This window comes from Plecotus auritus (assembly GCF_963455305.1).
Source record: "Plecotus auritus genome assembly, chromosome: 3".
Lineage (NCBI taxonomy): Eukaryota > Metazoa > Chordata > Mammalia > Chiroptera > Vespertilionidae > Plecotus > Plecotus auritus.
In genome coordinates, this window is record NC_137772.1 from 49,338,335 (window position 1) to 49,354,257 (window position 15,923).

The 15,923-nt window shown below is 39.8% G+C and overlaps 1 protein-coding gene across 1 annotated transcript in view; it reads right to left on the reverse strand.

Annotated features, from left to right (window-relative positions):
* GPC5 (glypican 5) overlaps positions 1 to 15,923 on the reverse strand; it is a 1,409,835-nt gene that overhangs the window by 927,280 nt on the left and 466,632 nt on the right. Inside the window, exon 6 of the mRNA XM_080661084.1 lies at positions 10,049 to 10,169. Within this exon, the coding sequence (XP_080517210.1) occupies positions 10,049 to 10,169 (121 nt within the window). The remainder of the gene's footprint in view (positions 1 to 10,048; positions 10,170 to 15,923) is intronic.

Genomic DNA, 15,923 nt, shown 5'->3' on the forward strand with positions numbered 1-15,923 from the left:
CTTGTCTACCTTCAATACATACCCCGACTGGGGATCAAACCTGAAACCCAGGTATGTGTCCCAATAGGGACTCAAACCAGAAACTCTTCTATGCACAAAAAGATGCTCAACAGAGTCACTCTGATTGGGCGAGGCAGTTATTCTTGATTATCAATTCTTGGCAATATTCATTGATTTTCTGTTACAATACCAAGTCCCATTTTCCTTTTCCCCATTCAACTAATAAGGTTTTAGCAAAGTTCTAATTAAAGTAATAGTTGTATCTATACACTGAGTGGCCAGATTATTATGATCTCTGAACGCATAATAATCTGGCCACTCAGTGTACTTCTCTTGAGTACCTCATTTATTTGATATCAAAGATACTATAAATCATGCACCTGATCAGTTTTCCCCTTTGCACTGGCTGATAGAAAGCTCAGGGCAAATAGGTGGTTGATCTCCAGCAAAAGTCTAGAATACTTTTGGTACCCATTTGAGATACAAATACACTGAGTGGCCAGATTATTATGCGTTCAGAGATCATAATAATCTGGCCACTCAGTGTAAATATTCAGTTCAGATCAGTATTCTATTATGATTATATTTCTTTTCATGTAAAGCTTTTTGCTTTCCTATAATCTATAATTGCCATGGTATCTATTAATTTGCATAGTTTGCCTTGCACCTATCAGGTCTTTTTATATATCTTCTTTATATCTTTTTTACCCTCAAATGTTCTAACAGATCTGTCAAATGCTTAAATAATATCTTTTCTATACATTCCAACACATCACTTTAAGTTACTGATGTTCTTTCTTTTGAGCTTATAAAATAATCCTCTCATAGTCATTCATTTTTCTATTCTGATGTATTAAACACCGTGTTTCCTGGGTGCCAAACATTCTTATTTCTAGATTATTCTCTGTACTAATAACTTTGTATGTTTTCATAAGGTATACAGATTATAAATTTGTGTATCTTTACTATCTGCAAAACTCATCAATCTTCATACTTGATTGCTAAATTTTGCTGGGTATAGAATTTCAGGATAGACATCAGTTGCCTCATAATTTAAAAATATTACTTTGCCATTGTCCTTTAGAGTTCCTATTGATAAGCAACAATAAATTTAATCCCAATTTTCTGTATGCAGTTGTATGTACCTTGTTCAGTTTCTTTTTCTGAAAAATTTTAATTTTTCTCTTCAATATTAAAAAATTTCATAATCGTGTGTGTGTGTGTGTGTGTGTGTGTGTGTTTATTCATTGTGTTGGTTACTTGGTGGGCTCAATATGGAGTCATGCCTCTTTATTTCTGAAAAATAAACCTGATATATTATTTATTTGATAAATGTCTTGCCTCTATTAGTTTACTTTGTTTCTCTGACCATAGTGACCTAACAACCAGTTGCTATGACACCCACTGCGGCCAGTGAACCGGATCACCCCCAACACCCTGATCAGGGTGGGGCCAGCAGGCCAACCACCTTGGCTGGCAGAAATTTGGGGTGTACCTCATGTGCCTGGTATTGATCAAAATTATTTCAATTTTTAAAAAAAATCTGAATTTAGTGGGAACTGACTATAATTTGCAATCTCATTTTTATGATATAAAACACATTTTACATTAGGTTTTAAACAGAAAGATAAAGGTTTTAGCCTATAAACAGCTATAATATGTCCTAATCACCTAAATAGAAAATATAAAAGTCCTAGTGTTCAGTGTTCTTTTAATATATTTTACAAACAAAAACCTGGCAGATAAAAGGCTCAAATTTTAACAAGCAATGATAATGTATAAGATCAGCAACAGCCAAGTGAATATAAATTCAAATTTTTATCTAACATAAAATAATTACATACTCTTTAAATAATAAAAAATAAATTATCAATGGCCAAAAAAATCCCATTACTTTCAAAAAGAGTTTTTATACTTTCATTTCCAGTTGATTGTGCACTAATTGAAGTAGTTGGTTATATGCTGACAATTGATTTTTTTTAATGAAATGGCCAATAATGAAGTCAGTGCATTATACCACACACTCCAGAAAGCAACTTTCCATTGAATTTACTCAGACAAACTAATTGCTAAATTAGATGACCATTCAAAGTTATTGAATGCATTTCAAATACTTTCCTCTGAACCAAAAGATAACTAAATGTGTTTTGATTACTGCTGCATTGCTAATACAAAATCAAAAGTGCTTGTCTTTCTAGAATATTATATTGTAAGTTGGGGGCATGGCGTTCAGTGGAGGTGAGGGGGAAGGAATCAGGGTGTTATAGCAAATTCTCTGAACAAGAAAAGGAGTCTGTAAAGATGAAAGAATTTCCCAGGGACAGCTGCCACCCCCTGGTCAAACAGATCATAATTACCAGTTGACCAGTCCTATCTAATAAAAGAGTAATATGCAAATTGACCATACCTCCGCTACACCCACCAGCCACGCCCACCAGCCAATCAGGAGCAAATATGCAAATAAACCCAACCAAGATGGCTGCAGCCACAGAGAGCAGGAGGGAGGCTTGGGTTTCCCTGGCAATGGAGGAAGCCAAGCTTTCAGCCTGCCATTGCCGGCCTAGGCCTCCACTCAAGGCTACAAAGTTTCAATTGTAGAAGATAAATAAAGCCCAAGAGAAATGGCAGCAGCCACGGAGCTGGAGAGAGCAGGAGGCTAGGGTTGCCTGCGGCGATGGAGGAAGCCAAGCTTCTGCAGCCCTGGCCTGCCTTGGCCTCCACTTAAGGCTACAAAGTTTCAACTATAGAAGATACATAAATCCCAATAGAAATGGCTGCCACCACGGAGTGAGCAGAAGGCTTGGCTCCACTCCAGGCTACAAAGTTTCAATTGTAGAAGATAAATAAATCCCAGATACCAGGGCCTCTGCTTGGGTCACCAGGGGGCGTGGCCGGCCTGCAAACCACCACAGGCCCCTCGCCCAGGCTGCCCCACACCCCAAGGGAACCCCCACCCTGATCCAGGACACCCTTCAGGGCAAACCAGCTGGCCCCCACCCATGCACCAGGCCTCTATCCCATCTAAAAAAGAGTAATATGCAGATTGACCATCACTCCAACACACAAGATGGCTGACCCCATGTGCTCAAAGATCCTTCCCCCCATATGGACACAAGATGGCTGCCACAAGATGGCCAGCAGGGGAGGGCAGTTGGGAGGAATCAGGCCTGCAAGGGAGGGCAGTTGTGGGTGATCGGGCCAGCAGGGGAGGGCAGTTGAGAGGGACCAGGCCTGCAAGAGAGGGCAGTTGGGGGCGATCAAGCCTGCAGGGGAGGGCAGTTATGGGTGACCCAGCCAGCAGAGGAGGGAAGTTGGGGGTGACTGGGTCTGCAGGGAAGGGCAGTTGGGGGGGAATCAGGCCTGCAGGGGAGAGCAGTTGGGGGAGACCAGGCCTGCAGGGGAGGGAAGTTAGGGGCAAACAGGCTGGCAGGGGAGCAGTTAGGCATCAATCAGGCTGGCAGGGGAGTGGTTAGGGGGTGATCAGGCTGGCAGGCAGAAGCGGTTAGGGGCAATCAGGAAGGCAGGCAGGTGAGCAGTTGGGAGCCAGCAGTCCTGGATTGTGAGAGGGATGTCCGACTGCCCATTTAGGCCCGATCCCACCGGGCAGTGGGACATCCCTCGAGGGGTCCCAGATTGGAGAGGGTGCAGGCTGGGCTGAGGGACACCGCCCCCCCATGCACGAATTTCATGCACCGGGTCTCTAGTCCATTATAATTGACTAGTTCTGCATCACTGTTATAAGCTATTAACAACAGAAAAAAAGTTTCTAAAATGTTTTATATTAAGTAGTTTAATGGAAAAAAAAACTTAAATAGCTTTCAGAATTCATAAACTTTGAGATACTAACATCTTTTTGAAACCCTGTATCTTTTTTTATATTATTGAACACTAACCATATAACTACCCATTGAGTATCTCATCTCAGTCTACCATAGCTCTAAAGTTACTATTTTTCATATTGGTATCCTAGGAACAGAATGAGAAATAAGAAAGGCAATTTAGCAGTCTTTTCCTACATAAAATAAGTGTCTCAGATCTCTGCTTGAACCCAGTAGACTGTGATTATTGAACTAAATATTATAAAATGTCTCCATATTATGGTTTTAAATAAATGGTTATGATTATTGCTTTTACACTCATTTAAAAATCAAATTAACTTATACATGAAGACAGCTTTCTAAAGAAGCCTTAGTCTCCTTATAAAAAAGAATATTGAACAGAAACTGATAATATTCTTATATGTGTCAAAATGGTTAGGATTGAAGAAATAAACTGTCACTTAAATCTATTACTTAACAACATTGCAACATTTATTGGTTTTGAAATAATATAATTATAGAAAATTGCTCTGATAGTATTTTTTATGTTTCATATTGAAAGTAGGCAAAGTAATTTCTAAGCAGTGGGTCATTATCATTTACAATTGCTCAGAGGTTAGGATTTTAACTGCTGATATATTTTTCTTTGAAAAATGATAGATGTTATTTAATGCCTAATGATAAATTGCTGCATAGCTATGACGTTTTTGCTGACAACTTTGCCCTAAACAAACTTAGTTATCATGAAAAGACATTTCAAAATTAGTTTAGTAGGAGTGAAAATCTGAATTAAAAATGTTCATACATTCCCTCAGTCATGAACTAAGAGTAATCAAGGTTTATTTCCAATGTATAATCAAAAGGTAATTCAGTCTGATGCAATCATCTAAGACAGTGGTCGGCAAACTGCGGCTCGCGAACCATATGCGGCTCTTTGGCCCCTTGAGTGTGGCTCTTCCACAAAATACCATGTGCGGGCGCGCATGTACAGTGCGATTGAAACTTCGTGGCCCATGCGCAGAAGTTGGTTTTTGGCTCTCAAAAGAAATTTCAATCGTTGTACTGTTGAAATTTGGCTCTGTTGACTAATGAGTTTGCCAACCACTGATCTAAGACAATTCATGTTAACCCTTTAGAAAATTCCTCACTGGCTATTGACTATAGGGTTGGCAAACTTTTTGACTCGAGGGCCACAATGGGTTCTTAACCTGGACCGGAGGGCCGGAACAAAAGCCTGGATGGAGTGTTTGTGTGAACTAATATAAATTCAAAGTAAAGGAGTGGAGGGGAGAGCAAGAGAACCCTCCGCTCTTTTGGCTCCGCGGGCCGGATAGAACAGCCGAACGGGCCGGATCCGGCCCGCGGGCCGTAGTTTGCCCATGGCTGGACCATATTTATCACCGGTAATTGTGAAAGGTACAAGCATTGCCCACCTCAAGCACAGGCTTTAGAATGCAGGAAGCAGCTGGAAACTATCTCTCCCAAATGTATACCTCCAGCTCTGTGGTCACCACTGAATTCTGGATGTCCCCTTCACTGTGTAAAAGGCATCTCAAGTGTAACAGAACCATAATTTCGAATCAACCTCAATGAGCAAAACCCAGTCCTGCTCCACTTCCAGGATTTTTTTTATTTTTTTACTTACTGAAACAATTATCCCACCAGAACTAGGCATTATTCTTATTCTCTCTTTCTATCACCTCAATTTCCAATTGATCACCATTTCTGATAACTCCACTTTCCATATATATCTAAATCTATCCACCTATATTACCCACTCTTATTCTAACTCCAATCACCATGATCTGCTTGGATAACTTTCTTCTACTCCTGCTCTTTCAAGGTCCATTTTCCATAGTGAAGCCAAAATTATTTTTATAATACATTAATTAACTTGTATCATCTTCTTCCCAGTCTTTAGTGATTTCCCACCCAACTTAGTACAAAATCTAAACTCCCCGCCTGACTTCTTCAATCCAGTTTATATTTGTCTCTTTCCTTCACTTATTATGTTCCAGCCACATGGGTTTGTTTGCTCTCAGAATGCAGTAAACCTATCTGTGCAGTAGGTCCTTTATTATTTCCTCTGCCCCAAACACAGTTCTCCCAGATTTCCCAATGATTTCTTTCTTCCTTTCCTATGTTTCCTCATTCATTATCAACCCAACCATCCCCCTTTGCTTGGCCTCCACCAGAGCAGTCTTCTTAAGTACCTTTCCCTACTTCATCCCGTTTTGTTTCCTGTATATTTGTCAGCTGCATTTTTTGTCGGTGTTTGTTTAATTTTTCTTAGAATGCAAATCCATGAGAGTAGGGTTTGTGTCTGCTTTGTTTACCTCTTTCACCTCAGTGCCCTGTGCAGAACCAGGCCCACAGTGGGACTTCAATAAGTATTAGTTGGATATTTTGAATAAATGACCTAAAAAGACATTTAAAAAGTGGCATTTACAAAGTGAAACCCCTATCTACTTGTTTGGTGACTCTAATTGCAAAGGTTACAGGGTAGAAAATGAGGTGCAGGTCAATAGCAGGCCAAGAAGAAAAGTATTTGAGGGCTAATGTATGAAGCCAATTTTTGCTGATAAATATGGCTGGCTTATTTCCATATGCTTATATATGGAAAAAGTGGACAAGAGGGACACTTGCTTATCCCTATGATGAGAGATGATATTTTCATGGTACACTGTTAACAAATGCACTTAATATCCCTTACAATAAAATATAAACTTATTTCTTACCGCAAACACAAGGAACCACCTAAATCTGCAGATGACATTATGAAATATATTCCAACTTCTACTTCCTCCCTTGCCACACACTGACTCTCAATTAATAAATTCTTACTTATAGGACACAGTTTTCTGAGCCTTTTCACACTTGACACTGTGGTGAATCCTTTTAACTACCCCTTAATGTTGGCAGTACAATAGCCACCCCTGCCAGGGGACACACATATGATCAGCAGTCAGAACGCTGGTAAATTCAAAAACTTCTCTTCATCTCTAGGAGAGTTGGCTTAGGGAAGAACATGTTCTAAGACTTTAAGGTGAATATTTTAGTGATACCTGTACAAACTAGACTTCTTGCTATCTTCTGTAAAAAACTATATTTCAATCAGATCATCCTAGTAGACTTTTAAAAGGTAGACTTCAAAGGTAGTATTTTATATGACATTTTCTTGTAGCCCTAGAATAAAGCTTAAGTATTAATAACTGGAGGTATATACACTAATATTAGGATAAAAGAATGGGACTCAATTTAACACAGAAGCTTAAAAAATGAGACTATTTCCCACTGTCCCCTTTAAAAATAGGTGGTTTTGAAATCTGTGAAACAAGAAGAGGAAAATGTTATGCTGAATGGGTAACATATCAGTGAATCCTCCTCCTGAGAGTTGTTATAAGCCCTACCCTTTGAGTATCTTCTTGTTTCTTTGTGAATGTGTTTTCTTATATCATATACTCTCCTCCATAGCAACTCATCATTATTAACTATAGCAGGGCGTTCCATCTGTTTTCATCTTGTCAAATGTTCCATAAAAACAGTTGGAATGCATACCCACCTGACACATAGATTTCTGTATTTCTAAATTATATGCATGTGCTATTGCACTGTTACACATTTCATACCCATTCCTACAACAACAACAAAAGAAGTTAACAGAATGAGATAGAATAAATACAGTACACAAAAAGTTCTATTTTTCCCTCCAGACCTCCCGTGGATCAGCTTGTGCACTCTCTGGGGAATGCTTACCCCACTTTAGAGACTACTGTGAATTTATTGTATCTCACTGAGAGGGGCTGATTATATTCAGCTCATCTGATTTTATGATGAACTGTGCATTAGAGTTTTCGAATAAGCTTGATCTACAAACCATATCAGATTGCATGATGCCGTGGGGTGCCACCTAGACCAAGGCATGCCTTCCTTCAGCTCAGATAATACTGTTGGCTGCTGATGACTCAGAACTGAGTTAATACTACCACCATCCACCCAGTAGCCCTTATCCAATGAAGGTTCAGTTGGTGGGATAAAGACACAACTTCTTGTTTCAATTCAGGACAATCTGAAAGGGCCCTCCCTGTTCCAGAGTTCCTACTGGATTCAGATGAGGCTTCTATTCCAGCTACAGTACAGTCACTTGCTCCCTCTGCACAGTCCTACTTCCTCCAGTCCCTCACATATTGCTAGGGTACTCTGCCATAGATCTCCTGTATGCAAATCTATGGTCTATTTCCAGAGTCTCTTCCTGGGGAACCCCAACAATGACACATAGATTTAGAAGTCTAGTTTGCTTATATGTCAAGTTCCAAATAGGTTGTTTATTAAGCCACTAAGAAACTCAATAATTAATGCAATATTCTAAGTTTTCTTAAACCCTCATGCATTTCTCACTGAGTCAAAATTAATTTTTTAAAAATTTTATTGATTTTTTACAGAGAGGAAGGGAGAGGGATAGTGTTAGAAACATCGATCAGCTGCCTCCTGCACACTTCCCACTGGGGATGTGGCCACAACTAAGGTACATGCCCTTGACTGGAATTGAACCTGGGACCCTTCAGTCCACAAGCCGATGCTCTATCCACTGAGCCAAACCAGTTAGGGCTCAAAATTAATTTTAACTGAAGCTCTTGTTTTTCTCATCATGGGAAGCAAGGCTTCAAAAATTTGACAGGAAGAATGAACTCCCTCCTCTTTTGTGCCTGAATGACATTCCCTAATGGACTTAATGTCATTGCTGCTGAGGACAACAGGTTTCTCCAGACTGACCTCAGCCATTCTGCCTCAGTCTCTGGTCCAGCTCCTACTCTTCACTGTCACTTGAGCTCCTGACACAATCCCAAGACTGGCCCCTCCTTCACTGTCACTTGAGCTCCTGACACAATCCCAAGACTACTCACTTCCAAGAAATGCCTCAGCACTTGGTCCACTGGAAGTGTAAGGCACCTACCTACTTGCCTTACTTTGGACATTTGTCTCTGAGAGAACTGGTTTAATTCACTAGAGGCCTTGAGGTTTGACTTACTAGCAGATGTGACACTATTTGCTCTTACATTTTTCTCAAAGGAAGTTATTTTTGGTTCTGCCTCCCAGGTTAGAGGTCTATTTTCCTAATGTAACAGTCAAAAAATAAACAAAGTAGCCATTATTATTGGCACCTGGATGGTAGAAATCAATAGTTTTGGACACAGACTACCATGCCCTACTTACATAAACTTTGCTCAAGATACAGAGACTCTCATAAAAATAGGATTATAAGAACTGGCTCCACATAAACTTAAATTTTGCAGAAAAATCATGAGAAACATACCAGTGACTCTAGAATACTTTAATATCAATAAAAACTCTGTATTATGTTTAAGTATAGTTTCATATATATATATATATATATATATATATATATATATTATAATGCTACAAGTATCAACTGTACATACACAGTTTTGCTTAGAAAAAATGTGCAAATATAAATTGTTATATGAAGACCAATAACTAAAAAATAGTCCTTCTTACCTGAAACCCCAATAGATGTAGAATGAAGGGTAGTCTTTTATAGCATGTAACATAATATTTATTTCTGACTGATAGAATAGTTCACAGAAATATTATATATATATATATATATATATATATATATATATAATGCCATATATCGTTCACATGCAGTATTATTGTTCATTAGGTTAAATAACATTATTAAGTATAAAACAAGTATTTCATAAACAATTAGATTATGATATAACATATAAAAGGTGGTACAGAAAATAAGTACAAGAAATGCATATTTTTTTCGTTTATGACAACTTTTGTTGAAAATGTGGCAAAAAACCTTAATAGAGAGGCTCAGAGAATTACCTGGAAGGTGAGTTTGGCATCTTCCATGCTCTGCTATGTGTTTTCTTTAAAGTCAGTAGTTCTAGTGTCTAAAACTTATTGTTGGGGATGAAGCTCATCCTGAAAGTCTCATTATTTATTGGAATGCTGAAGCAGGGGCTCCTTTTCAGAGACACAGATTGCCCACCCATTAAAATACTATAGCACATTGACTTTATATGAAAAAACCACTCAACCAAATATTTCCAAAACCCTAGATTCAAAGAAGTTATTCCAATACTCAAATGTAGGTAGGATTATCAGATAGGATTAACAAGTTTATCACATGTAATGGAAAACAGCCACTTATTATTTACCACTGAGAATACCAATAAGAGAGGACCAGAACTTACCTGAATAACATGCTTCAGTTTATCAATAATCTGATTTATCACAGGATCAGTTCCTTTGACTTTGACTTCAGGATTCCCAGACTGGGCTTTGATTCCATTTCCAACCACACGCTGAGTATAACTAACAAAGTGAACAGTGAAAGATATATGGCTTAGTAACCTGGTCAGAGTATTATGTACTACAACTATTTAAACAGATTTGAGTTCAGAATATCACTCCTTTGAGAGTATACAACAATGTATTTTTTTCTTAGAACAGAACCTGGTGGAGATTGCAATGCTTTTCCTGGAAGGATACTTAGCATGGAAACATAAATTATTTTAATGCTTTATTCTCAAAGGACGCAACCAAAAATTAATTGTTGTTTTTTTTTTAATATTACTTACCAATATGCTAGAAAGTTAATATACATTTCACCTTGTTACCAATTCTTGCTGACTTACACTATGTCTGAATCCATGTTATCTGGGTCAATTTACTTCATTTTACACAGTATGTAGATAAGTCCCAATAATTTTTTTATATATATTAGACTAACTATAAATGTATACACAACTATAAACAAACTATAAATGTATATCAGTTGCTTAAGTCAAAATCACAATTATTATAAGTAAACAAATAATACATGCACACTGTTTTGCAAAAAGAGAAAGTGCAATCTGCTTTCACCAAGGTTTACCTAATGGTGAACTACAAGAGTCTAGCAAATCATCTATAACAATAAAAGCATAATATGCTAATTAGACCAGACATCCTTCCAGATGTCCTTCTGGACAATCTTCCTGATGAAGCTGGGGCTGCAAGGGAAGCCTGGGTCCTGGGTGCCTTCCAGTGGTCAGAGGGAAGCCCGAGTCCCAGGTGCCAGAGGGAAGCCAGTGCCAGCAGCTGGGAGAAGGAAGGCCTACTCTTGCATGAATTTCGTGCATCAGGCCTCTTGTGTTGTATAAAAGGCGATTGCACAAGCAGTGAAATTCATGGCAAGTCACTACCTCTCCAAAATGATAATCATATAATTTAAACCTGGTATTCATACAAATATTTAAACTCATCAGTCACAAAAATGTATTAAGTGCCTCCTACAATATTCAAATCCTGTACTAGGTGACTGGGATCATACCAAGGTATAAGACTCTATGCTTGTCCTTACTATGCTGATTATCTATGTGGGAATATAATGTATCAATTAACTCATTCATTCATACATGCATTCATTAGATTTTACTATATTTTAAAAATACCTACTAGAAAAAGGCAAAAGATTTATGCGATCTGAAGAGAAACCAGAGTTCATCAGCAGATGAGTGGATTAGAAAACTGTGGTACATCTACACAATGGAATACTACGCTACTGTATAAAAGAAGGAATTCTTACCATTTGCAACAGCATGGATGGAATTGGAGAGCATTATGTTAAGTGAAATAAGCCGGTCAGAGAAAGATAAATATCACATGATCTCACTCATTTGTGGAATATAATGAGCAACATAAACTGATGAACAAAAACAGATCCAGAGACAGAGAAGCATCGATCAGATTGTCAAACCTCAGAGGGAAGGTAGGGGAGGGTGGGGGTAAGGAGGAGAGATCAACCAAAGGACTTGTATACATATATATAAGCCTAATCAATGGACACAGACACCAGGGGGGTGAGGGCATGAGTGTGGGTGGAGAGGGGGGGGCAGGCAATGGGGAGATAAGGACACTTATGTAATGCCTTAATCAATAAAGAAGACAAAATAGAATGAGGAAAGAAAAATACCTACTAGATTCCAGCAGTATAATCATTCTTATTTTCCTGACAGTGTGGTACAGTATAAGGACAAGAGAACAGTTATAGTGCAACATGAGGAATAACTGAGATGCTCAGTGCACCAAGGGGATAGCTGGAAGGAACAGCATATATCAAGTGACACTTAGGGATAACACAGCTAGCAGACATTGAGCATATGGAGAAGTCTATTTGGACTAAGACAATTTGGGGAAGAACTAAAGAAGTTATAACTTGAGGTGGCCCTCAAAATATTATGGTAAGAATAGGTCTTAGATGGTGTGGTTAATACAGACTTCAGCGCAAAGGAAGACATCCCAGCAGGGGAAATGAGAAAGGCACATGACTAATGCACAAAGGGAAGAATAAGTAGGCTTCTACTTATAAAGGGAGAGTAAAATGAGCAAAAGAAGGAGATTGGAGGGCATGCCCTAAAGAATCCATCCTCTATGTTTAAGATTCTCTTCTGAATAAATTTGCTTACATTCAAGTATCATAATAAAGTGGCCTCACAGACTTTTCAACAAACATTTTCACATGATTTTTACTGTAATTTTTCTTTCCTCTATTTGCAATTATTCACATATGCCCTCTGAATTTTCTAATAACATGAAAATTCTTTAAAAAGATAAAAGGAGTTTCCACTGTTGAGAAAATTGTTGAGAAAATGGCCTTACAAAAGGAGTTTCAAAAGGAGTTCTTCCCATGATGATGCACACCCATTGACCAGTTTTAAAAAGTGGATCAAGCAATTCCCAATTATGTCCTTCTAATGATGATAAATGATGAAACCCTTTGATATTGTCAATTGGACATAAAAAAATATAATGCTATTAATACGTCTTTTGTATTTTTAATTTATCTCCACCTGAGGATATGTTTATTGATTTGAGAGCAAGAAAGTGAGAGAGAGAGAGAGAGAGAGAGAGAGAGAGAGAGAGAGAGAGAGAGAGAGGGAGCTGCCTCCCATACTTGCCCCAACCAGGAATTGAAACCACAACTAACTGAACCATACAACCAGGACAGGTCTCTCTATTTTTAAAACAACAATTAAACCCATTATTTATGCAGAAATACTGGGGGCTAGAGTTTGGTATTCCAGTGTGCATTAGGGACTTGGCAATAAATAGTGAAATAAATAGTAGAAGGGAAATAATTATTCATATGCTATAAATGTGCAATAATATTCTTTGGTTAGGAAAAATGAAGTAAGCTCTAAACAGCAGGCTTTTCAACTCCTCTGTCAAATATTTCAAGCAGACTGAACATGTGGCTCCTTTATTAATTCAGTGATTATTAATAATGATGAATAATATGAATAAATAAATTGATAAATATTGATGATTCAGATATTGTTTTAATTACTTTATTGGGAGTTTGCCAATTCATCTTCATGATAATCATTTGTTGTGACCATGAGAATGTGCCTCAAGATCTCTAAATACAGGACATTTAATTGCCTAAAGAGCACCTGCTGTTTTGTTCTGAAATCCATTTCTGCAACTGCCCCAACCAATGACAGAGGGCAGCAGGGATTCTAAAGCAGTTCCATCACTGGAAGACACAGGCCTCCTCTGATGGCCAGTTTGGGCTCAGGATTCCCTAAAGCTCTCGCTATCCCTTCCTTAGACTGAGCAACATGCTGAAGACTTCCACTCAACCTTGTCTTCACTCCCTTCACTCTGGGTCACACTTGCATCTCGACCAACAGCGAGGTCTTCCAGATTTACTCAGTTTTTTCCTCATTTTCTCTCAGAGACGTTTCCCTTAATAAAATCTTCTTGTGTTTAATCCCTTCTTGGCATCTGCTTCCTGGAGGACCCAAACTAATACAACATATAATATACGTTCTATAATCATTCCCATCCTACAGATCTGAGGTCTGCAGAGGTTACTAGTAAGTAACTTTCGCAAGGCAACACTGTTGGTTAAGTGTGCAGCAAGGATATAAACCCAGTAAATGTGAGCTCAAAAATGCAATCAATGAAATAATTATTAACGAAAATTCCTGAACCCAACTAATAAATTAGAGATACAATTAGCTTGGTGCAAAACATTGTTGTTGCTGTTTATTATTAGTAGTATATTATTATTATTGTTATTATTTGCTGTAACTACTGCATTTTCAAAGGTGTCCCTGATTCTAATTAAGGAGAAAGATGCTATTTTCTTCAAAAATCTCCTCAACGAACAGTAGTATATTACTAGCTAAAGAGTGAAAGGACAGTTTCTGGCAGGGTGAAAAGAAATTAACAGACTGCAAGTTTGCCATAACTTTTTTCTATGTTTCTCTAGAAACACAGACATAATATAAGCAACTGAGATTCATGTCTTCATTTTAAATAAACTATTACTGGTTCACATCTTGGTTTATTTAGACCATGAAACTTTCTTTTAACATGCAGAAATGTTGTTTACATTAATGTGAAGAATTGCTCACTTTTCATTCTTAAATATCATAGTTAATAACACGAAAAGGTAAAATTGATGAGAATTACAATTGATCAAGAATCCTTTTCCAAGCTAGTATATTATTGAATAAGTTGGGATCATTAATCTTATGTATCATTTAAATAAGGAACAGTAATTCAAAGAAGAGCATTTAAGATACTTCAAGTAAAGTATAATTTAATAAAACTAGTTATTCTTTTCTACTTTTGTAAGGTTAAGAACCAAATGGAATAGTGATAAACACCAGAGTGACATAAATGAAAAAAACAAACAAAAAACAGTTGTGGAGGCATTGGGACCGTCTCTCTTTGTGGATGAAGTGTAAACGGATCTAAACTACTATTTGGCATTATGCAAAAGCTGAACATATCATATGGCCCCAGTTATATACTCAATAGGTATAAGAATGATCAAAAAATTATTCAAAGTAGCCCCAAACTGGACACAACTCAAATGTCCATAAGCATTAGCATAGGCAAATGAATGGTAGTATCTATCTATATAAAAAGCCGGCAACCAGAACACCGTAACAACCAGAACGACCAGTCGCTATGAACCAGCCCAATCAGGGTGGTGGTGGTGGGGGGGGACCGGCCAACCTCCTGTGGCCCCTCACCCATCTGGTCCCGCCCCTGATTGGCCTCTCCCACCCCGATGGAGAGCAGGGCAGCCAGCCCATCCCCCCTGTGGCCTTTCCCTCCAGCCAGCCCCACCCCCAATTGGCCTGCCCCACCCTGATCGGTCCGCAGCCCCTCCCCCCAGCTGGCCACACCCCTGATCACTCCCCACCCCAATAGGGGGCAGGGCCGGCTGGCCAACATCCTACAACCCCTCACCCCAGCCAGCCCTGCCCCTGATCGGCCTCTCCCACCCCAATGTAGGGCAGGGCAGCCAGCCAACACCCCTTGTGACCCTTCCTCCCAGCCAGCCCCACCTCCAATCAGCCCACCTGATTCCAATCAGCCAACAGCCCCTCCCCCCAGCTGGCCCCACCCCCAGTTGTCCCCCACCACCCTGTTCAGTCTGTGGCCCCTCCCCAAAGCCAGCTCCACCCCAAATTAGCCCCCCCACTCTGATCTGGGGAAGGGCTGGCCTGTCAACCACCCATGGCCCCTCCCCCAGGCCACTGGCCCCTGATCGGCCCCTCCCACCCCATTCAGGGGTGGGGCTGGATGGCCCACAGCCACTCCCCATGCTGGCCCCACCCCTGATCAGTCCCCACCACCCCAATCAGTCCATGGTCCATTCCCCCAGCCAGTTCTGCCCCCAATCGGCCTCCTCCACCACACCAATCGGGAATGGGGCTGCCCAACCAACCTCCCACATCCCCTCCCCCAGCCACTGACCCCTGATCGGCCCCCACATCCCATTCAGGGGCAGAGCCAGCCAGCCCACTTCCCATAGCCCCTCTCCACAGCCATCCCTCCCCCAATTGCCCCCCACCCCAATCAGGGGTGGGGCCTGATGGCCAATCACCCATGACCCCTCCCCAAAGCCAGCCTGTCCCTGATCAGGCCCCAGTCAGGGCGGGGCAGCTGGCCAACCTCCTGCCATCTCCTCCTCTCAACAGGACCGGCCCCAATCCACAGATTGGGGCCAGGCCAGCCAGACCCCACCCATGCACGAATTCGTGCACTGGGTCTTTAGTATTT